The sequence below is a fragment of the Dysidea avara genome, chromosome 9 (genome assembly GCF_963678975.1).
Source record: "Dysidea avara chromosome 9, odDysAvar1.4, whole genome shotgun sequence".
In the NCBI taxonomy this organism is placed as follows: Eukaryota; Metazoa; Porifera; class Demospongiae; order Dictyoceratida; family Dysideidae; genus Dysidea; species Dysidea avara.
Genome location: NC_089280.1, coordinates 31,227,530 through 31,253,160, shown reverse-complemented (window position 1 = coordinate 31,253,160; position 25,631 = coordinate 31,227,530). Strand labels below are relative to the sequence as shown.

The 25,631-nt window shown below is 35.3% G+C and overlaps 1 protein-coding gene and 1 long non-coding RNA gene across 3 annotated transcripts; both read right to left on the bottom strand.

Moving 5' to 3' along the window:
• Window positions 1–2,208: 2,208 nt before the first annotated feature.
• Window positions 2,209–3,404, bottom strand: LOC136267062 (uncharacterized). 2 transcript variants are annotated; one of them, XR_010706478.1, is made up of 4 exons: window positions 3,130–3,404; window positions 2,947–3,039; window positions 2,462–2,526; window positions 2,209–2,402 (listed from the first exon to the last, which is right to left on the bottom strand). It is a non-coding gene; the product is annotated as an uncharacterized lncRNA (long non-coding RNA). The 2 variants fall into 2 exon arrangements; XR_010706477.1 differs by having other exon boundaries at window positions 2,947–3,079; window positions 3,130–3,170.
• A 4,546-nt stretch (window positions 3,405–7,950) lies between these two features.
• LOC136267036 (cell adhesion molecule DSCAM-like) lies at window positions 7,951–19,871 on the bottom strand. Its single transcript, XM_066062097.1, has 9 exons — window positions 19,627–19,871; window positions 19,279–19,569; window positions 16,443–16,718; window positions 15,854–16,147; window positions 15,498–15,800; window positions 13,445–13,735; window positions 10,995–11,312; window positions 9,731–9,997; window positions 7,951–8,336 (listed from the first exon to the last, which is right to left on the bottom strand). Exons 1-9 carry the CDS (start codon window positions 19,853–19,855, stop codon window positions 8,161–8,163), a joined length of 2,445 nt encoding a protein of 814 aa, XP_065918169.1. The 5' UTR covers window positions 19,856–19,871; the 3' UTR covers window positions 7,951–8,160.
• Between the last annotated feature and the right edge of the window lie 5,760 nt (window positions 19,872–25,631).

Below are 25,631 nucleotides of genomic sequence, written 5' to 3'. Positions count from 1 at the left end.
TAGTAGTAATAATAATTATTATATATGGTTCATAAGTTGTGCATTTTGCAAAATTTCTGTTTATCATTGTTGCTGCATTTAAGAAACTTTCTGTTGGATAAGTATTCATATGAGGTATGTAACCGATTTGGTCAACCACATTATCTTATTCAGTGTACTGGTATTCCTAAAGTGTTTACATAGGCAATTGCAAGCTACTTTGATTTTTCAGGAAATGATCCAAGATGGGGGTAGCTTTTACCAACTGCACCTGTACTTGTTGTCATTAAGATAACTAGCAGTTCCTGAGGGACAAAGAAAGATACATTTTTATGTTCCATCAAAGGATGGATGATACTAAATACAATCCCCTAGTATTTCTTAGGTCACTCCTATTCCTTTTTAAAGCTTTGAGTCAATTATGGTTTAAAAATAGCCTATTATACTTTTAAGCAGTACTCATAAAACCAAGCTGATTGTTATGCTTTCAAAATCAATATTGCGCTTGAGAGCTATCTGGAGTATATCATGCGTCTTAGTATAAAATTACCATTCTATTAGAAAATTCAATCTTGTCTAGCTTGAAGTTTTTAAAAAAGGGAAGTATGTATTAGTAGAATTTTTCACTTTCTCGCCTAAAAATGTCACCCAAAATCCATTCTCACTATTCCTTCATAACAGCTTGGTGATGTTGGTTAGGCATAACCAAGCCCAAAAATGCCTTCAGAATGACCCCAAACTCTTCAAACATATTTATATTGAATTTTCCTATTTAGCTGAATTTTTTACTAACTAACTTACTGGGTAATTGATGCCTTAGCCAATCATAACTCAACTATGGTTAATATTATGGGCTTGATTTCTTCACTGTTCAACATCACTTAAGTGTGAGATGTGCCTTTTCTCTAACTGCAGCAACTTTGATGCATCCATGGGCTTATCTTTGTGTCCTAGTTCTTTCCCCACCTCAACACATACAGAGCCATTCTTTCCTGATACGGTATACCATGCAATTACAAAAAGTTAACAAAAAAGTTAGAATTTATGTATTTGAAAGGGGATCATAAATAAAAATTATATCATCTGCACCTGTAGACACACTATACTACTGATGTAGTTCAGTTTTCATTTGTATGGCTGCAGGTGTAGATGATCTCCCTTGTTTCTTTGTCAATGATCCCTATATATACTCAGATATAAATTTTCCTTACACTTGTACATCATATACCACTGTATATACCACTTTTATACTTAATCAATTGGTTTATAGTACTGAGAGTAAACTTCTCTTTTAGCGCTACAGTTGACTGATGACAGTAATACCTTGTATTTTATTTCACACATGAGGTATTGGGGATTATATCAAGACTCACGGTAGTGAGTCGCGCAGCCAAGAAACTACAAAGTACACGCCCAATTAAAAGACGCGCGGCCACTACTGTGGGTTATTTAAGTGTAGGACCGGTTTCGCAATATTAGTCCTAGATTATGCAACATCTCTCAATAGATTTGTATTGCGTTATGTGATAAAAAGATCTTTAGGAGTCGTCATCATAGTTTTCTTGCGACCTCGCTAAAATAAAAAAAAGTAACCATCGCAAAATAAAAAATAGGCATATTTCACTTTATTTCTCTACCTTATGTTACAACTACTGTCACGTTATACCAGTCAACATAGCCGTGTTTGTATAGTCCATCTAGCACTGACATTATCCAATCCTGGTTTGCCTATATGCGTATTTTCTTCAATCAAACCTCTAATCCCTACAATAACTTTTAAAGACACGACGTGGACACAAACTATAATGCCTGATGAACAAGTTGTGACAGCGTGCTGAACTGTAAGTTCCCTAGGGATGGCGTTTTAAGCAGAAATCTTTTAAATTCCATTTAGTGCCACACCCCATGCGCGCGTTTATAAATCGCCAGTTGTCTTATTGTGTGAAGAACAAAATCACTAGCGAAGGTGCTTTAAGCATACTCTTCAATTCTCTATTTACAAGTAATTTTTAATAGACTAACTACAAAGGCCGGTAAGGTGAATACAAAAGGTAACAAGCCTTTAGGGGTTACCACCTCTATGTAGTGTGTACCATGTAGCTTGTGTTGTGGCTTTCATTAAGTATTATGCACACACAAATGGTGCAACAAAATTTTGTAATGGATTGCTCAAAAGTAGTTGGTGGTGTTGTGGCTCGAATGTGGTTCGTGGTTTGCCAGTGACCATGTATGAGTTGTGGTTGTTCCACACAACTTACACAATATTCAAATTTCATGATGGCCATGAAAATTTCTTGCCATATGGTAAACATACAACAATGTGTAACAACGTTAATCAACATCACATCAAGATCTAGACTTGACTAAAAATAGTTCCAACAATTGTGATGATTTCTTGTATGTCAGCATGACGATACTGAGACCTGTAAAAGAATAAGCAGGCACTGAAGTTAACCTTAAATTAAGCACTCATGCAACTGACCTGGAACATCAGTCGCAACACCAAAAACACTTGTTTCGATATCTGATGACACAATCCAGCAGGCACTGAATTAAAAGAGAATGTACAAAAAATCAATATGCCGGGCTGTATCAATAATAGCATGGATAATCAAAATGAACAAAAATTATATCCCAGGCTAAGTGAATGAATAACATAACTGTTGGGTAAGCATGTCAAACCTGAACATTAGGACATTAGTCAAACAAAAGTACACTATTACAACTTGATCATAATACAATGTTTGTACCATTGGACTTCACACTGGTTGCCCAAAAATTGTGCCATTCCGGGACAACAGCATAATTATGAAAAAAATAGTTACTACAACACCGAAGGCTTACTGCTGCACTGTCTACACTGATATACCATAATTTAGAAACATAACAGGTGGGCATTAAATACAATACACTTAACATCTGGGTACCAGAAAAAAAAATCACTAACATCACAACATGTAAACTGACCTGGAAATTAACACCCTTGATGCCACTACAGTCTACACTGGATATTTGTTTGAACCCATCAACACTATGCCCGATACATCTGAGTAGACGGACCTGCAAATTCACATCACTAGTATACAGTGATAATTGATAACTACAAAAACAACAATTGCAATAATACAATTCTTCTATACGTCAACTGACCTGAAATTCATGACACTCGATACCGAGACCTGTAAAAGAATAAGCAGGCACTGAAGTCAACCTTAAATTAAACACACATGCAAACTGCACTGCTTGAAGTATCTTAGTTTACTACAGTGGTATATCCCTAGTATATGGAACAGTTAATTGTTTGTTATTTTAGTAGTTTTTCAGTAAACCCGCATTCACTGATGTTTTACTGAGAGTTTAAAACTTAGTAAAATAATTATGTTCCATATACTTAAGTTTACTGACACTTTACTATCAGTATAACTACAGTAAGGCATCTTAACAAATTAGTAAACTAAGAGCCTTCAAGCAGTGCTGGAACATTGGTCGCAACACCAAAGACACCTGTTTCGATATCTGACGAAACAATCCAGCAGGCACTGAATTAAAAAGAGAAAGTGCAAAAAATCAATATGCCAGGCTGTACCAATAAAGGATGGATAATCAAAATGAACTAAAAATATATATCCCATATGCAGGTTAAGTGAGTAACATAACTGTTGGGTAAGCATGTAAACCAGAACATTAGGTCATTAGTCAAACAAAAGTACGCTATCACAAACTGGTCACTGATAATTGAAAACTACGAAAAGAACAATTGCAATAATACAATTCCTCTGAACGTTAACTGACCTGAAATTCATGACACCTGTATCTTTGTTCTTGCATGGTCTCAACTTACATATGTACCATGATCACATTCAACTGCTAGTGGATAAACCAGTATGACCAGATGGCCTGCAAAAACCAACAAGCAGGTGTTAAATACAATACACCTAAAGCCTGGAATATGAAAAATATTATATAAGCATTATTCCACACTGATATAATAATAGATTATAGGATGTTGTGGAACTTGCCTAAACGTGTAAACTTGACATGAGGACAACTGCATAATCTGGACACTTGGAATTGTCCAATACCAGATGAACAAGTTGGTACTAATGACATTCACTTCAACATTCTATCCCAGCTGGTTGAATCTCTTGTAACTGAGTAAAAAGGTGTTTATTTTCCACCTGCAACCAAAGTTCTACATTTCTGTGGTTGAGTGTACATAAACTGACCTGGAAAATCAGTATGCCATAGGGGTATGGAAATGGTTCCTTTCCTTCTGTTGTGACATTACTTACAGCTGACTGGTAAATGATCATAGATGTCCCCGTGGACCCCGGTAAGGGAGCCTGGGACTCTGGGGGCATGCTCCCTCAGGAAAGTATAAGTACTACAACTTTTTTGTTTTAATTGCTTCATCAAGTATAAAAATTTCAGTCAAAAGGTGATGATCGAGGCTCTGGTCTTATGCACTGGTTGGAGTGGTTGTATTGATACTGCACTGTGACATCCTTGAGGGGTTAGTGCTGGCATTGTCCATGGGAATACTATTCCATCTCCCCGAGTCTTGATGATTGAGTCCTCCATTCCTTTCTCTGCTGCTCCAATCCTGAAGTTGTGACCACAGTCAAAAGATGTTTAGCAAATGTTGTAAACAGTCTGCATAAGATGCAGCTGCTTTAATTTATAATATACTTGTAAAATCACTGAATTGAACTTTTCTGTAAACCCTTAGGACTTTCCCGTTCATATTAACAAACGTAGTCCCAACGTTAGTTGCTGCTGACCCATAATCAATTGCAAGTTGGTCTATATAATACATTTAGCAGTTGGTCTTGTATTGATTGGCTTGAGTGATTAAGTACCTGTGAGCCATTAGCCTACAGTTGGCATGGTACATATCATTTGTCCTCATACTGTAATTTGCTTTTTTTGTTGTAAAATAATTTTCAATGCAAATTTCTTGCACGAAAACTATTTTACAAGATCAAACTACTCTAATAGAGCAGTAATTCACGTAAATCATACGAAAAAGTTTGCATAAAATAAAGCAAATTACAGTAATTTGTATAGGTAATCACACACATTTGAGTGCAATTAGGGAATAATTGTACGAGTAACAGTCAAAATTGCACGAGGCGAAGCCGAGTGCAATTTTGGCTGTTACGAGTACAATTATTCCATAATTGCACGGAAATGCGTGTGATTGCCTACTAATCACATAGTGACCACCCTTCGTGGTTTGTAGTACACACCTATCCAGTTCTATGTGGCCATTCACTTCTACCAGGTGATTGCATCATCCTTCTTTGTATTACATCATTTGTTGTTGCACTTAAAAGGCTTCACGTGTCAGCAATTCTGATTGGCTATTCAAAATGTCTACATATGTTGCACTTAAAAGGCTTCTATTGTCAGCTTATTTGATTGGCTATTCATTATATCACTTTCTTGTTGCACTTAAAAGGCTTCTGTTATTCTGCTATTTTATTGGCTACTTTACAGTGCAATTACAGAAACAAGGCCGTGCGATTTGGGATTAATTGCACTCCTACTATTGGGACTAATGTATGGCAAATTAAACCACTATGTGATTAGTCTGAAAAGTATACACCCAATACCTCAGGCCTGCATGCATAATCAGACAAATCATTCAGGCCTGTAATACAACTACTATACATGGAGTTGATTTTGCTGTTTGCGCTGATTACTGCTCTTCTAAGCATAGCTACACCTATGTCATAACCACGTGTGTGTGAGACAAATGAAGTTATATGAAGGGAAACAAGTATTTTAGCCCTTAATTTTCCAAGTACTAGTATTGCACAACTGTTTTACACTACTCTGTATAATTATTGCTTTACATCTTCTACAGTACATGCATTAAGCAATCATAAATTCATGATGAAATTTCCAGGACTAGTTCTCTACTATCCAGTGACCAATTGAGAACATTGGTGTGATTATAGAATAACCCAATTAGGATTGTGACAGGATTTAGTTGTAAAACATATTTTCAATAATTTTTTTTACTAAATGTATGGTACATTTATTGGCAATCTTTAGTATTTCATTGGATAGCTACAATATTCAGCTTCAAGCAGAAGAAAAAAAATTGGAGCAGACAAGGATATTAATGATTTTATGACAGAAATAACATTATTTATTAATTTTCACATGAAAGAATAGGAATATAAATGGAAATGTATTGTCATCTTGCATAAACAAGATCCTTATATGGAATTTACTGAAACAATAAAAATGGGTGGTTTAGACAAAGCACTTTCCATCCAGCTACAAAATTAAAAGTGTTTCAGTCAGATGCAAAAAAATGTATGGGAAAATAGAGAATAACCAGACTCAGGATTAAGGTGAACATCTCCCCTGGTAAAACATAGTCATTTTTGTGAATTTCATAGATTTGAAATACAATGTAGTCTATATGGTTTACAATTTTCTTTAAGAAGGACAGGCCAGACTAAAATCAATAGAGGACAATTTGCAAATCCTTTATTTGTGCTTAACATTATGTAGGCTTGTTATCAATCAAATGAGTCTTCTTGAGTCTCAATATTGGCCTTAGGCAGCATATAATAGTCCAGAATCCCCACTGCTAAAATTTAAACTAATGAACACATCAATTTCTAAATAGATGTTTAGTTATTATGGATACTTTGCATTGGACAGACTGAGAGTATGCAGGTCAGTGCATCTAAGGCATATTTTGGGAAGTGTCCTGATTATGGAAGTACATATACCCTCATTATCAAGAGACCTGCACTTATGAGCAGTTAAAATTACCAGACTGTTTTATTAGAATATCTCGAACTGTTTCGTTAATGATCATTATCGGACTCTGATCTTAGATAACAAACTCATTTGTATTACCATAATTTTATTGTTACAATTATTGCAAAATTCCTTTGTTACAACAACTAAAATTAACAGCTAAGCTGGAAGCAAGGAAAGATAGAAACTAGAAATCTATAAATAACATTGCTTATAAACTGCAAAAGGCATAATTTTCAGCTCATCCTTTCATGCATGTTTTCATGTACTGTACAACCAGGAATGTCACTATCTTTCTGTACCATGCACTGACCATGATGATTTATGAGCCTATTTAAAAGTATCAAGAAATGCCAGTTTTAAGTATACCATTTCAGATAGTTTTTAAATCAAAGTTGGCTGTATCAGGCGAGCTCCAAAAGCGGGAGGGAGGCCGGAGCCCAGAAGGAGGGCAAGAGGCTGTTTTAAAAATTGAAAAGGAAGGCATAGGGATGAACTAGGCTAAGTTATGGGCCATTCAGGTCTCAAAGCTGGCTCAATGAAAGGAAATTCACAGCACAGGTGTTTATTCAACAACACAAGTGTTTATTCAACAACACAAGTGTTTATTCAACAGCACAGAGCTGTACAGCCACATACAGCCACATACAGCCATCCTCAGGCTGACCAGAGTTCCATTAAGGCCCCATACCGCACGTACAGATCACCACTGGGCTTGGGAAAAGCAGCCAGCAAAAGCAAGTCTAGCTGACTTTAATTGCAAAATTATTCATGTAGCTGTGTGTTCTTGGTGAAAAATCGGATCTGCTGACATGGCAATAAGACCTATTTTCCTAGATCCAGTCACATTTACTGCTTTTATGTTACTTAAACTTGTTAAGTTTGTAGTGTTGTAGGATTGACATTATGTTGAATCTGGGGTTGACTTTATATTTATAGTTTCCTATTAAACTTTTAGAAGTGCTATCAATTGCAAATGACAAAATGTTCCCAAAAGATGCTAGCTGGTGGAGTAAAGGTGAAGTGATTTTAAAAATAGTGACCAAAAAAGTAGCTAGTATTTACAGATGCTATGTGGTTTCATCTCAGCCACATTTCACTGATTTATTAAAGAATACTACTGCTGTATCAGCAGCTTGAAAGTGAAGATGCTATAAGCTCTTCTGAATTCAATTATATTTAACTCTCTTCTGATATGTCTGTACATAAACAAATAACAATACATGTGAAGGGAAGCACATTAAGAAACAAAACAAACAAACAGAATTTGTAATTATATGAAAATGCAAAACCACACATTTTATGTGGCCAACTACCTACACATATTACCAGTTAGGGAAACATATCTAAAAGCATACAGTACAATAAAATTACTGTCTATTTCCAATCTGTAAAAGATTAAGCCAGAACACACTTTGGCTCTTGTGGCATCCATTTTCCATCAATGCAGGTAATACGAAATGGCCCAACAATGGTGTACCCAGGATTGCAAATAACAACAAAAGTCTTTCCATCATTCAGTAAGAATGCTTGCCCATTTGCTGGCTGTGGACACACTTTTGGTATCTCTTTTTCTAAAACAGACAACATTACTTGTAGATGTTGCTACATTACTATTGTATGCTCCCCATTATTGTTTTATTTACATACCATAAATGCAGTATAAAGAATTTTAAGCTCGATTAGAGGTCACAGAAAAAAGTAGAGAAGCAAAGGAGGTTGTCTATATCTGTAGGACAATTAAGTCTATACCCGGACTGAATTAGGGATTAAATATCCACTCATATATTGCTGGTGTAGGTGACTCCCTTGTTTCTCTGCTTAGTTTTTCTGTGACCCCTAATCAAACAAACTTAAACTTCTTAATTTTCCTTATATTTGTTTGTTTACTTTTTGTAACATTACTATGAATGGTCAAGCCATGCATACTGTATCATAAGAAAGAATGGTACCAGAAATAATGTTTTCAATTGAATGCGTACCCCAACTATCAATTACTGACTCAAACGTGTAGTGGCCATTACGCTTCACTTTCAGCTATTTTCAGTCCTTACAAACGAAGAACAGTAGGAGAAGTGTCTCTGCAATCAATCCAGTCACCACAAAAATATGGATAATACCCATTGGGGAGTTATCAACTAAATGCATGCCCCAACTATCAATTACTGACTTGAAAGTGAATGGCCATTACGCTTCGCTGTCAGCCATGTTCAGTACATTTCACAGCATTACAAATAAAGAACAGTAGGAGAAGCTTCTCCAGTCACCATGGAAAATACAGACAAATCTCCTTTACAAACAAGGAAAACCATCGAGCTACTGTGAATTGACACCTTAGCTTGTCAGCAAAAAGAAATGGGACACAAATGAGGAAAAAGGTAAATCCATGATGCTTGCATTGTACTTACTGCAGTATGCCAAAAGGTACCCGTCGGCCTGAAGCAAAATCAAGCAGTAAAAAAGTCATGTCCATAGCTTAGCCATTATTATGTTACACTTATCTGAAGGCAGGCAACAGCAGGCAGGCAGGCAGTAGAAAATTCCATTGAATAATACTTTTAAAAACTGTAGCGATTCTATTAGGGTCGTACTGAAGGCACTTTTGAGCTGGGTTATACCTAAATGATATACCAAGTAACCAGGATGGTCTTGTGAAGCTGGTTTTTGGGTGATAGTTTTGGACAGAAAAGCTCAAACTTCCATGGTCCCTAATACGTGGTACTACCATACTGTATGATGTACAGAGGCATGCAAGATTAGTATTGCTGAAAATTGTTGAGTGCTGCATCACTGCAAGCAATTAACTAACCAATGAACTCTTATACAACAACAGTCATCTATGTAAAAGGAATTTTCAAAAGAAAGCACAGTTACACACTTTAGTGGATTGGTCAATTATTGATCTAAACATGTACATAAAATTGTGAAAGAAAATCATTAGAGCTGCCATTATGCATAAATACTGTACCTTTAACTGTCACAATGATACTGACACTTGTTTGACGTCTGTTCCCTCCAGCATTGTTTGTTGCCACACAAGTATAGTTGGTGGTGTGTGGAGATTTGGTAGGAACCAGAAAGGAATGTGGTAATGGCTGATTGATAGGAGTGTTGCCTTCATACCACAGTATTTTAGGAACAGGTAGACCTTTAGCTGTGCAAAACAATCTCAGATTGTCATTAACACACTTGATGAGTGGTGACAGTGCAGGATAAATGGTCACTATTGGAGCAACTGCACACATACAAGAAAAAAATTTTAGTAATGGTACCATGATTATTTGCATATTGACAGCTATAGAGTGATGATAAATTGGTTATTGTAGATTTACCACAGTATGAAAAGCTGTTTTGAAAAAGTGTGTCTGCAACTGTGTAAATTATTAAGTCATTTTAAAAGGAGTACAAAACAACTCTTACATACCTGTATGGAAAAAGTTGGTAAAGTGGGAAACAAGTGTCAAAATGAGAAGTGACTGGTTTGATATATACCCACCATTAACTACTGGATTGCTTTATTAGTGTATTTGAATAGATTCAATAAAAAATGACACACATCAGGATGGAAGATACTACAGAACTGTATGTATTGAATCTAGTCTGTTCGCTTTCACCCGAGCCCATTAATACCTCTTGTTACATGGGCCAGCTGCCCAAACATTTAGTAGCAATGTGAAGCCCTTTAAACACCAGAACTAATAGCCAAAAAAGTGCTCTGATATGGGCAAGAACAAGTGAGTTATGAGGCTTTAAAATATCCTAATATAGACAATTCAGGCGCACAAAAATGTTTAAAACATTAACCCATGCTTGTTCCAGTACAAAACCATTGGGAGTGAACACATGTTCACCTCTTTGATTTTGGGATGTAGTTGCTCAGGTGAACGCGTACTGATTATAGTATACACATGTATGCTAACCTCATAAAAAAGTTTAGTGCTTTTATCAAAAAGTGAATGGTTTCATGGCTAGGTGCTAGACTACAATCAACGGATGAGTCATATTGGATAGAAATGTATGTACAAAGAATAGAAATTATTGCATGTACTAACTTCACAGTATATTTTAATGTAGTGATTGTCATCAACCACTTGTGAATTTACAGTGGGACCATCAATATTAACCTGTTTAGATAGGATGTTTACTACTCTTTTTTAGACTAAGTGTTAGCAACATTTCAAGCAAATAGAAATATAGTTTATAGTGGATGATATAGCTAGTGTTTTCCTTACATTCAACAGTCACATTAGTCTTTGACTCATTGTAGGATTGAGGATGATTAAATGCTCTACAGGTGTACTCTCCATCATCATTGTGACTTATGGAATTAAATGATATTGTTGATTGTAGTTCAGTTGTCAAGTTAGAAATTTTACTCTTCTCTACCTCATCTTGCTGTCCTGTTATTGTGACATTATCCTTAGTTTTGTACCAGAGTATTTGTAAAGAATCTACAGCATTTTCATCATTAGTAGCATTACATGTTAGACTTGTCTTGTTTCCCTCAACTGTTAGTTGAGGATTACTAATAAAGTTGATGGTAGGAGGTCCTGTAAATAAATGTTCCACAGTACCAGTTTCTTAAGTAAAAATAAATTCAATAACAGTTTACTGCATAGAAATCACAAAGGAAGAGGGGGGGGCAGAGGAGGCTACTGCACCTCCATTTTAAGCAGCGCCCCCTCACTTCCGCATGTTCAGAAGCTAAAGTACATGACTGTTGCAATTCTATTTTACTCATTACTTTGCCTTGATATAGCAGGATTTGTCCTACAAGTTATGAAATACTAGTGTTGGGTTCTAAGTAGTCAGCTGACTACCTTAATAAAACGTTCAGTGCATGGAATTTATGAAAACTAAAGTTGGTTCTGCTATGCACTTTATCCACATTTTAAAACACACCTCTATAATTATATGTAATCAAGTGCACAGATCTATTTCAAAGACCTTTCTTTTACTAATGTTAACTACAATAGTCTTTGCCATATTAAAGCAGACTTACCTATTCAAGTACAAATGCACCACTGAATATGCACTCAAATTTCTATGGGGGCATGAGAATCCCTTAATATTAGCATGCTTGCACACTGTGGTACAATTAGGTACTTCCTAAATAACAACAACTCAGTTTGGAATATTGTTCTCCATCCCTAGAAGGCTTACTGCTATGTATGCTCAAAATCATGTTTTCAGATTATACTCAAAAGCTGGCTGAGCGTTATTAGTATTTCCTGACGGTTGTATGCGTAAGTGACTGCAGCACTATAGTATTTTGTATGTAGTATTTTGTCAACTATGGTATGTATATTCTTCAACCGAGACATCATGTTACACTATCCATACATTTTTAGTTCATCTCAGAAACAAGAATGGCACACAGGATCTTCTCCTCTGAGTGATGACACAGAGGATCAATATTATAACAACATATCTTGTTTGTGACTTTTACACTTTGTATATAGGCGACACTACATTTGTGTACATCTACATAATATATATATATATGAATGCAACTGGAACATCACATGATATAATGACATGGATACTTTATCAACTAATCAGACTTTTGAACTAAGCCCATTAATCAGCACCAAAGTAATGCATAATAATAATAATAAGCTAAATCAATGCTATCCATTGCAGGATGATGCACAGAAGAACAATGTCTCCTCAAATATACAATGGCTGACCTTATAAAAGAGAAGTACATCCTTCATCTCAACCAAAACAGACAGCAATTATAATTCACATCCCATTTGTCAGCCAACATGGAAGCCAGCTTCTTGTTCATTGTGGTAGCAGATGTCCCGATGCCACCACAAGCAGAGGAGAGAAACATGCTTTCTCAACCTCCTTCACTCACTCATCATAAGAAGGCCTCTTCTTTTTCATTAGTTACATGGCACTGGGACAAAGGAGAATACGAATAGGAGCTTACAAATGGGTTGAACTAATATCACAAAATGCATGCTGCCTATTCGGATCCCAAAAGTCCCAGGCTACCAGATCAAGTCATGCACCATCCTCCTGATTAGCAGTGATAAACTGAAGAGGCTCACTATCTAGGGCTGGAGAACAGGCTCAATGCCAACATCAGCACATCTCACTAACAAGTTCAACTATTAGATTGCATAGTTTATTGTAGTGATCAGTGAAAAACCACTACAAGGACAGCTTAATATATGAGCTGTCTGTCTTATGTTTATACACATTTGTATTTTTTAGTATACAAAATTGTGTACATGCTAAGTGTGTGCAAGAGGATTTTCATTAAACGTTTAAGGATTTAAGTCATGCTATAGGCTAATAGGGTATCTAATCCCCATAAAAAGCAGAGACATTATTTACAGTACAGGCCTTTTGCCAATTGATATTATTAGAGTTGTCCAAGCACATTCAATTGTCTCCATGTTGGAGAAAACACCAGCACAGCTTCAGACTGTTTGTATAGTTTATCACATCCTGTAAAAGTAGCTGATTTTAATACATGATCAACACTGACAGTGAAATTTTAAAACTTATTTGTGTGCCTGTGGTGAAATTTCCTGTCATACTGGTAACTCCAGAACAGGTCACATGTTCATGTGTCATACATAGAATGTAGTAAACACAGTACCAAATATGGCCACAATAACGAGGACTAAAGCAGCAAGTAACATTTAATAACAATTTGCACACTCACCATACACAGTAATAGTAGCATTACCAGACACTACACTTCCATCATCATTGGTAACAACACAATGATAGATACCTTCATCCTCTTCCATGATCACAGTAAATATCAGTTTAGTTGATGTGATATTAACAGCTCTATCTGAAGGTCTTATCCAGCTATCATTGGATGGTTGGTACTTCTCCCACTTGTAAGAAATAGGACCTATTCCTTCAGCCTCACACTTTAATGCACTCAATTTCTCCTCCATTGCTCTGTATGTACTGGATGATGGATGACAAGTAATGTTTGCAGTAGCTATAAAAATGACTGCAGTAGTGTCAGTTTAGTTATACACTTATAATATGACACCGTATATAAGCATGTATAACATCATAACAGCAAATGACATACATACCTTCAGTGGCAGATCTAGAAATTTTCAGAGGGGGTTTCATGTTCAGTAACTGTTATCCCAGACTGAAAAGTGTATATAGTCCAGCTGGGACTGTTAGGCTGAATTACCATTGCAGGCCTTTGCGGAACATTATAAAGCAAAATAGCACTTGTAGTCATTAATAACAATAATTAGGCACTTAACACACTTAGATGCCATAAAGCCTTTTTCAGTGATTTCAAAGGCAAATGTATGAAGTTTTGGCCAGTAGAAAATCCCAACATAATACATTCAGTACAACTATTGGTGATTTTATTACCCACCTTAATCACATAGTGATTTAGTTTGCCATACATTAGTCCCAACAGTAAGAGTGCAATTAATCCCAAATCACATGGCCTTGTTTCTGTAATTGTACTGTAAAGTATCCAATAAAATAGCAGAATAACAGAAGCCTTTTAATTACAACAAGAAAGCAATATAATGAATAGCCAATCAAATATGCTGACAATAGAAGCCTTTTAAGTGCAACATATGTAGACATTTTGAGTAGCCTATCAGAATTACTGACATGCAGAGTTGGGGTAGTTACTTCAGAAATGTAACTAATTACTAGTTACGCATTACTTTTATCCCATGTAACTTAGTTATAGTTACAGTTACCTTTTGAAAGGTAACTAAGTACTCTAGTTACTAGTTACTTTCGTAGTATAAATTATGACTTGTTTTTAGCTTTTGTAACATCATTTTTGCTCAAATATGCATCATTAAGGGATGCAATACATGTGCACTTAAAATAATAATTCTGTGGCTCAGTTTTAATTATTGCTACGTCTGTTATTCAAGCTGAATCATAGAGAACAGTACACAGCATCTGTCTACTTAATGTGGCTGTAACATTTATGGCACAAAAATTGAAGTGCTCTTGCTTTTAAAACATAATTAGTTATAGTTACAATGTAACTATTGTAATTAGTTACAATTGTAACTTAGTTACTTTTCAGACAATTACTCCTAGTTACAAGTTACTAGTTACAAAGCAAGTAACTAGTTATATTACTAGTTACTTTAAAAGTAATCAGTTATGTAACTTAGTTACAAAATTAACTAGTTACCCCCAACTCTGCTGACATGTGAAGCCTTTTAAGTGCAACAACAAATGATGTGATACAAAGAAGGATGATGCAATCACCTGGTAAAAGTTAATGGCCACATAGAACTGGATAGATGTGTACTGCAAACCACGAAGGGTGGTCACTATGTGATTAATAGGCAATCACACACATTTTCGTGCAATTATGAAATAATTGTACTCGTAACAGCCAAAATTGCACTCGGTGTCGCTTTTGACTGTTACTTATACAATTATTCCCTAATTGCACTCAAATGTGTGTGATTACCTATACAAATCATAAAGTTAGGGTGCATGCATTAATTTAGAGGGGGTTTCAGCTGAAACCACTGCAACCCCCCTGTATCCGCCACTGACTTTAGTCAATTTACTTTGGTCAATCCATGTGTTTTGTAGCTATATAGCCCAGTTCAAAAGTCACTCAGCCTAGGAGTACATATGTGACCAGATCTATGAAAAGGGATCTTACAGCCTTCTAATAGAATGTACTTGGCAATCCATAACTACAGTGCTAAATCTTATTGCTGTACAACATGCTATCATTAACTCACTATTTACTTCTAGCCAGGCACACTCCTCCACGCTCCCATAATCATTGGTGGCCACGCAACAGTACAAACCCTCATCTGATAGTTGTACATTAGAAATGCTTAGTGCGTAAATAGTACTAATACAACTACCATTCTCTGACCATCTATTGTATGAGATAACTGAATTGGTGGAAATATTATTGGTTCTCTTGTACCAGTCATAGACTAGTCCACTGTAGCTCCATGCTAAACATTCAAAGAATGCTGATTTACCAGGTCGCAAACTGACTGAGTGTGGGGGCCTCACAATTTCAGGATGAGGCACTAAAAATTGAAATAAAATTTGTAATAAAATGTTTAACACTAAGAAATCATACCAGTTATGTTTAAGTATGCACGCATGGAATTTACTCTTCCAGCAGTATTGCTGATGCTACAATAATAATATCCTTTGTAGTGTCCAATGACTCCATAAACCTTTAGGGTGCCATTAATGTCATTTGATGACTCAGATACAGTTGCTACAGCACTAGTTGGTAATCTTAATAAGCCATCTTTATGCCATGTCACTTTTTTCCGTCCATATCCCTTGCCACTGCACTTGAATATAATCATGGATGAGAAGTTAGCAACTACAGAAAAAGGCTGCCGCACAACTTTAGGTGGAATTACTAAAGAATAAAGTAGACACAAAATTCATTTCTTGGTAATATTAAAGCAAACACAATCAGTCATAATGCACTACACATCTCAAAAATTTCTTCAAGTACAGAACATTTCTGATAATTGTATAACTTGATCACATTGAAGCAAAATGTCACATATGCGCACATGTATGTATCTATGTGTACATATGTACATAACGTTCGTTACAAAAGGATTGGAAAATCTATTTTTTGTAATAGCACAGCAGGGTTTAAGATTACTAACAAGACAACATTTATACATATACTTTAAAATCTTTACCTTTCACAGTAACTGATTCATATTTAGAAAATATTCTCCCAGTATAGTTGCTTATTATACATCGATACTCCCCAGAGTCTTCTGGTTTAATGTTAACAATGATCATATTAGATGTGTTAACTCCTTGTGCTCTTGAAGGAAGAGTACTGTATCTCTTCTCCCAAGTGTAATTAACACCTTTAGTATCTGGGACACATTTCATGGATGACGTTTGATTGCTTGTTTGAAGGTGTATTAAAGGATTAGAAATCATTACAATTGGTGGAGGAGGTGAACCTGTAGTAACATGTAGGAGTGTATTATGCACTAGAGGTAGATCAGGACTCATATACATGTTGGTAAACAATTCATGTTTAAATCATTTCTGATTCATCCACATGACTCTTATTCAACTAATAGGAAAAATCATTATGTGATTTGCTTTTTTCGTTGTAAAATAATTTTTGTATGCAAAACCAGTGCAAAAATGTTTATCACAAAAGTTTTTTGTACAAAAATAAAGCAAATTATCATAAATCATAATCACTGTACTTACACAACTATTTGCTTAAACACACTTCATAAACTGAATCACATCAAATTCAGGCACCACATCTTTATAACATACAAATTAAATTATAACAGCTACACTGTGGTTTTATCTGTATCTCCAGATGTACTTGGTCAATTTAATTCACACAAAACTTCATCTTCAGAAGTTACCTTGTAGAGAGTTCAGCTACAAAGAAACCATTCTGTAAAGAGCTCAGCTGCAAACAAATCACCTGTACAGAATTCAGCTACAAACAAATCACTCTGTAGAAAGATCAGCTAGAGCTGGTGCTTTGAAGCATTGCAGTATTAAACCATCAAAATACTCCTTGTCTATTTTCACAAATATTGAAAGCGTCCAAGGAATTTTACTAATTATAATGTGCTGGCAGGTATACGAAAAACCAAGTTTAGAACATTAGATTAAAAAATAATCAGTGGTAAAAGAATCAGGTGGAATAATAGGATGATCTTCCAGAATAATTAAGTATAATTCACATATTTATCATGTAGTACCGCAGAAAAAATCATAAAGGAACATACACAATTATTGCTAGCACAATATCGGGAAAAAAGATCGAGATACTCTAATAGAGCAGTCACTTACCCTAATAAAAACATTCGGACAAATTAGTTGTGACTGCTCTATTAGAGTATATTGATCCTTGGATACAATTTTAAGCTTGCAAGTGGTTATATAATATTTTACCTGCAGAAGAATATCCATTAGACTTTTACAATTCCAGAAAGTGCTCCAAGAAATATTTGGGAATAATTTGGGGAATAATAGGTGAATAAAAAAGAATTGCCTGGAAGAATAATAGGTAGTTTTAAAAGTATTATGTACTCAAGCCTACACCTAAGAGTATATAAGACACTGCACATGGTCATCCCAAGAAGCTGGAACACCACACCAGTGTGTATAATATGAAGAACAACAATGTGATTTTCATGCATACTTAGCTCCATGCTACCTTTACAAAGTGAAACAGTTTTTGCAATGAAAATTCCCTCCATGCTATTTCAGTAGTCTACATACCAAATTTGAGCATAACCACTCCAGACATTCCACAGATATGAGCTTCCAAAAATTGTTCTTAATTGTTTCTTTGCTTTTTCCTCTCCCTCTTCTTTCAATAATCTTTCAAAAGCTAACATAAAACATATATTATGCATTATCACATTGTCTTGAAATTTGGCACACAAAAGCTAATCTTAGTGCCATGTGTTAATTTGTAAACAGTTATGAAGTTATCCATGCAAAATAATACCATGTGTAAAGTCCCAAAATAGAAAGCCTGCAGCTGGCTTTGAGGCTTATTTATACCTGTCTTGCTTTCTATTCTATAGAGTGGCCACAGAGTTGGGGTAGTTACTTCAGAAAAGTAATTAATTACATTTATCCCATGTAACTTAGTTACAGTTATAGTTACTTTTTAAAAGGTAGCTAAGTATCTAGTTACTATTTACTTTCACAAATAAGTTATGCTTGAGAATGTTTGTTAACTTTTATAACATGATTATTTTGCCCAGAGAAAGCTGGAGAAGAAGAGAACTATATATAATAATTATATGCACACTTTCTGAAAATAATGATTCTGTACCCATTTCAGCTCAGTTTCAACTGTTACATCTTCTACTCTAGCTGAATCATGAAGAACAGTGCACAGAAAGTGTCTACTTAATGTGACTGTAGCACAAAAATTGAAGTGCTCTTGCTTTTAAAGCATAATTAGCTATAGCTACAACAATGTAACTATTGCAACTAGTTACTATTGTACCTTATTTACTTTTCAGGCAGTTGTAACTAGTTACAAAGCAAGTAACTGTATATTACCAGTTACTTTTTATAAAGTAACTAGTTACGTAACTTAGTTACAAAGTAACTAGTTACCCCCAACTCTGAGAGTGGGATAGAAGAAAAACAGTTTGTTGTTTTATAACATTTGTATTTAATTTATTGCTGGACAAACATTCTATTAGTATGACTGCTCTATTAGTGATGATTCTATTTAAGTACTCAATTGCACATTATTATACACACATTTAGCTACTCCTTTATAACTCTGTAGCTGCTATCCCATTAATTTGCCACCACAAATGACTGAAGTTATGATGGATAGACTATCCACACAAGTTTCAATTGTTATAATGATCAGTCATTTTTACCACGTGAAGCTACACATGCTTTGCTCACATAACCGTTACTTCGATTTCTACAAAAGGCCTGAGATTTGATGGTTAACCGATCCACATACCAATGTACTTTACTGTACCATGTGGGAGAATATATAATGAAATGTACCTGAGAAATAAAGCATGGCTTCATATGACTGTGTTCCCCTTCTATTAGCCCATACCAGGCAATAATATCTACCAACATCATCACTGGTCACATTAGGAATGAAAAGTGTACTAGTTGTGACTGTTGGGGAGGATACTTCAGTAGATTCTGACTTGGTAGGTAGTGAACCTCCTCTTCTGTACCAGGTGATGTTGAGGTGACCAGATCCAGTAACAGAACATGTGAACACACCACTGAATGGAGCAGCAGCACTTGTATCATTAGGATGAGTAGTGATACAAGGAAATAGACCTGAATGTGAATTTAGGTTGATTACCATTTTACTAAGACTGTGATTTTAGTACTTACCACTACACACAGTGACAGTAGCATTATTTGATGCAACTGATGCAGCACCATTGCTTACTCTACACCTGTACATGTACTCTCCAATAGTCAGTGTTGTATCAGTAGTGTATGATGTTGTGTTATCATTACTAACAGTAGTCCAACTACTACCAGAACTTCTTCTCTCCCAGGAATATACTAGTGTTCCTAGACCACTAGCTCTACACATGAGAGTGATGCTTCTTCCCATTGGTACATCACCACCTGTTGGGTGATCTGTGATCTTGGGAAGAGCTGTAAAACATGTTAAATGGCAAATTAGTCACTAACTAGTTACAATAATGTTTACCAATAGCATAATAATGAAAAAAATCAACCATTGCCACTAACAACCTAAATTTTACATTAGTTTGTAGGTGTCAATGTCTTAAGTCACCTCTCCAAGTTTAAAAGGATAGCATATATAAGTCATGAGATATGACATTTTGAAGTTGCAATTTTCCCAACATTGACAGGGGCATACAACAGTTGCCCCTTCTCGGTAATCACACAAATCATGGGATTCAAAGAATGTCATATCTTATGACCTATATACACTATCCATTTAAAACTTGGAGAGATTATTTTTGACATTCGCACCTACAAATTATGTAAAATTGAGATATATGTACTTTTGAATTTTTGGTTTTTGCATATGTTGAAATACCTCATTTGTGATTGCCCAGAAGGCCCTCTCATATAGAAATATATGGGAAAACCACAAATTTCAAAATGTCATATCTTATGACATATATATGCTATCCTTTCAAAATTTGGAAAAGTTACTTTAGAAATTATCACCTAAAAATATGGGAAATTCAGGATGCTAGGGGCAACAGTAATTATTATACACTATAAAACCTTATTATGGAATTTGTCCATTATCATAGCACTTTATATAATTACAGCAGGTTTCATACAGGTTTGCACTTTCCCACAAAAAAATCAACCAGAAACTAGCCTCGCTATATATGGTGTCTACAAAACAAGTGTAACAAAAATTTAGTAATTGATTAAGTCGACCAAGTCATCATGAAGGTATTGTTAGATACTATAGAATCACGTAATATGTATATAGAAGAATTTGTCACAAAGTTTTGTGAAGATGTGGTATGGTCTGTGTCAAATATGCCAGCGTAATAAAACATAATAGGTTAGAGTGCTGGTGCCAGCATAATGCTAGCATATTAGGTGGATATTTCAAACTATGGAGCTTAATTCCATGAAATAGATTGATATTTCCTAATAGAGCAGTCAGTAAAAACTGACTCAAATGCATGTTACTTAGCTCCTTAGTGAAATACTCCAATAGAGAGCATTCACAGATTAAAATGTTCCAAAGAAATGATGTTAACCTAGGAGCATAATCAGGCAAAATGGGAACACTGAAGAGGACAATAGGTGAAAATCTTGGAAATTTCTGAAAGTATTTTGGGCAAAAGTTTGAGCATATTTGACTCAGGCCTAGCAACATGATTAGAGTTGCTTGTAGTCACCAATGAGGTGTTCTTTAAAGAACAAAAGATGGATCCAGAAGTAGCTAGTCAATTAAAGGGCCTTGCTACCTAATCAACGTGGAAAGAATCTTTGGTTGCATTTGCAGCCGTTTGTTAACCTATTTCTACACAATCACCTTTTATGGTTGTTAAACACTAGGTTAAACATGCTATTTTTGCTGCCATTATTGTTATTTTACATTCCATAGTTACAAATTTGTAATGCTAGAGTGACCATGAAGACCCTTCCTCTTTTTGTGAAGGGGTGGGCGCCACCAGACTAGGAGAACGTACACCTATAAACTCCATCATTCCAGACTCCACAGTATACATTCATAGGAGGAAATCAGGAGTTTGAAAGAATGCATGACATCATACTACTATATACTACTACTACTACTGTACATTAATTTTATGTTGTGCAACATGCATTGCATGTTATGCAGATTCATTCATATTGGTACTCCAGAGACTGGCCATGGATTTATAATGAATAATTAGCTTCCTTTCATGATCAACACTTACAATGTATTCAACACAAAATTGTTCCCAAATAAGGCTAAAATGTCAAAATTTCCTGTGGGACACGTTCAGATGGTTTGCTTTGCCCTCTATATCAGGTTTTAGAATTGCTACTACTAGAGATCTCTTTTACCATGCAGCACGTAATTCGTATACTTATAGTATTTCATAAAAGTGCTGCCAAATTCAACCTCAGAAGGATAATTTTTCAAAATTTCCTGGAATCAGCTGAAGGTTGAGTAGTGCCAACATTGTGTTGAGGTGACTGATAACAATCACATGCCTATTTTGTACATGCATACATCCTAACCACAGCTGTTATTGTTTACCATCGTTACCTCATCCATTTCATATATTAAATTGGTTTAAATTGTACCAATGTAAACCTCATTTATTGCTTCCATGTGCTTTCTTTTGTCTGCTATATACAACACATTGAAAGCCATCATGTAGAGAAAACTAATCACATAACAGTGGAGGATTTAGCATTTTTCAGAGGGGAGTTTAGTTTAGGCAACTAGCTTATAGGATATTGTTATGCGGGAATTATAGTGGAAGTCACTCAACATCTTCCAACTACTAGATCTTTGTATGTCAATATAAGCATTTATTGTCTGACAACACTAAGTGTCAGTATGATACCATTTGCAGACACTTTCAGTACAATATACGTTTAAAGACTCTGTTAACTATACAAGACATGGAACTGGATGATGTCCAGTTTTCACCCTGCAGTTTTTGTTTCTTCTGTGACTATTTCAGACACGTTACAGTTAACTTAAGGTGATGGTGTGCTCAATCTGATGTAAAGTGTACTTTGTGTAACTTAATTACTGCTGCTCACATCCAGGTGGCTGTCCTGCTGCTCAGAGATATGCACACCGTCAAGCTTCATTTATTGGTCTCCAAACTTAAAGAAATACTTTTTTAGTAACTATCCATCTATCCAGACCTTCAGGGTTTGCGAGCTAGTGAAGCACCTCAAGCCACTATTCTATCAGTAGGGACCAGTCTATTTTGCTTTTTTTTCTACCTATTTTTCTTTTCAGCAATTCTTTTATTTTTCACCTATTATGCTCCATATTTTGCTCAAGAATTATAAATTTTGCTCAGCATTGATCTTTGTTAATTGAATATTTCCAAGTGCAAAGCTACAGTTTCGCCTTAAAGTGACTGCTCTATTAGAGTATCTTGATCAGAAATTACTTCTAACATGTAAAACAAGAAGCCAGCTAATATTGCTTAACATGTGTGACTGTTTTATTAGGGTACCTCGATTGTCACTTGTTGTTTTTGTAACAATTAGCTATGCATTGTCGATATTTCAGCGTGTCTGACTGTTCTATTAGAGTATCTCGATCTTTTGTGCAATTTTTATGTCCACTTCACAAAAATCGCACCTATTATGCCAGCATTTTGCTCATTGCTTTTACCCAACCATTATGCCAAAAATTTTGCTGGCGAAATCGACAGGTCCCTATCAATCAGCCCACCTTACAAGCCAGATATTGTTTTATATAGCCCAAACATTATTCTCTTTACATGAACTAGCTGCCCCACAGACTCAGAAAACAACTAATCTGCTAGATATTAGGGATGCCATGACATAGAAATTTTTATGTCACATGTCATAGAGGTTTATGTCACGACGTCATATGTCACGACATAAGCAAATCTTAAAGTTTCACAACTGAAGCTATTACTTATGAAACCGCACAGCTATTTTGATTCAAACATGCAAAAATATCAACTTAAACATCAGCAATATTAATTATGACATCAACAACCAACATTGCTTATACTTATTTGTACATTTTTCTCATATTTATTGCATCAAAATTAATCAAAATGAATGGAAACGTGTGCATTATTAGGAGATATTTATGTCAAGACATAAAGTAGCCTATGTCATATCATATCATGGAACTTTATGTCACGACATGTCATATGTCACGACTATCGTGGCATCCCTACTAGGTTTACGTGTAGGAAACAAAACAAGGCTGAATTTTGTCAACTGCTTGCAAAATGTGATCACTTACAGGTCTTCAATTATTAAGAAATGATTATTGAAATTAGTGTTCCTACTATACCTCTATTCACAACATCAAGAGCTTCATTGATTTTGTACAAACTTTAATTTTGTAAGCACTAAATCTCTTCCATCCAACAGATCCTCGACAGCACAGCTCGACATTGTATGACATATTCACAAAAACTTCATAATAGACAAACAGCTTGCACATACATTGATAAGTAATTTATCCTGCAAGCATACATCTTTTTTATGTGAAAAATTTCCCATAACTCTGTGAATGTGTGCTTTATCACCAAAAAGTGAAAAAGAAATTAAATCTGTAATTTACCACCAGTTGACATGAGGCATATTGATTGCAGACTATTTTCTCTGCAAGCAAAGTTATGTATCATAATAGGCAGCAAATATCTAATATTGAGGCAAAATTAATGGCAAATTGCATGCGCTTACCAGTAATTGAAAAGTATAACTGAAAAGTATAACTGCAAAGCTTGCTGTATCCAAAAAGTGTGAATACAAAACTTGGCCAAGAATTAAGTATGGATGCTTTCTAGTTTTCATGTAATTCATAAAATCATACACTGTACAAATTGTAATAACAGTAGTACTGAGAAGCATTCATGATTATACACTGCATAAATACCAACTACTTATAATCAGAACTTGTTTGTACTTGGCTTTCATTAGAAACAATATTACAGCTTTAATCTTTTGGGATTCCTACCCTTAAATTAAAAAATTTAATGTGTATTTGATAACAAGTACAAGGTAACAATTACAAATTTTGAACTCAAGTATAGGGAACCAGGATCACAGAAATAATCTTTTTAATGATGGAGCAAAGGATGTCTCCTACACCTGTATTTATTATATATACCAGTCACATTAGTCACATTTACTATGACTAAATCAAAGTAGGGATTACAGGTACACTAGCATATATAGATGCAAGTATAGACGACATCCTTGGTTCATTACTTTTTATTTCTGTGATACCTATAGTTTAAAATTCATAAATAATGTTTTCCTTATGCTTGTTAGAAAAGTTTTTTGTAACATGAGTCATGGCTGTGATTGGTGAACCAGTGCATAGCTGCATCAAAGGAAAAAACAGAGGATAGAATGGTGCCAGATACACTATAAAACTTACTTTTGCATTATTTTAAATGACCACCCAAACTATCAATTTCTGCAAAATAAAATGGCTACCATATGCATAATTATTTAATTTTTTGTTGTAAAATAATTTTCGCATGCATAACTTTTACAAAAATTTCTTACACGAAATTTCATAAGATCAAATTACTCTAATGGAGCAGTCATTCACGTAAGTCAAACAAAAATTTTTTCCACGAAAATAAAGCAAATTACAGTATTAAAAAAATGAACTATACCAAGTGCAATTCAAATAATGATTTCATCTCTGGGAGAAAATTATCTGCATCCAGCTGCAGAGTAATCCTTACTCTTTGCTTGCTGCTGAAGGTGACAACTTGGTTAGTAAGATGGCTGTGTTGTGCAGGAAATGGCTGAATGATGGGGTTGTTAATTAACTGATAGAAACAACAGATTGCAATTGTAGGAAGCTAAGGTTCAGTTGGAAACCAGCTGATTGGACTGACGTTGAGGGCTTCCACTGAAATACAAACTTGAGGATTGGAAGGTGGAGGTGTTCTAGAAGGTAGATTTGATATTGATTTAGTAGTGCATTCTGCATCTGAGGACATAGGAATCAAGGTGCCTTCATACACCAATTCCTTAGTAACAGTGGCTAGCAGAGCAGCTTGTCCCCCTTTCTTTTTCATACTCCCCAGAGCTGTGGAGAAGGTACCAAGTCAACTGAGTTTTGGAGGCTCCAAGTATTGGGGATCTAGAGGAACCTCTACAACAAGCAAAGAAAACCTGTTTGTGACTGGCACAGCAGATATTAT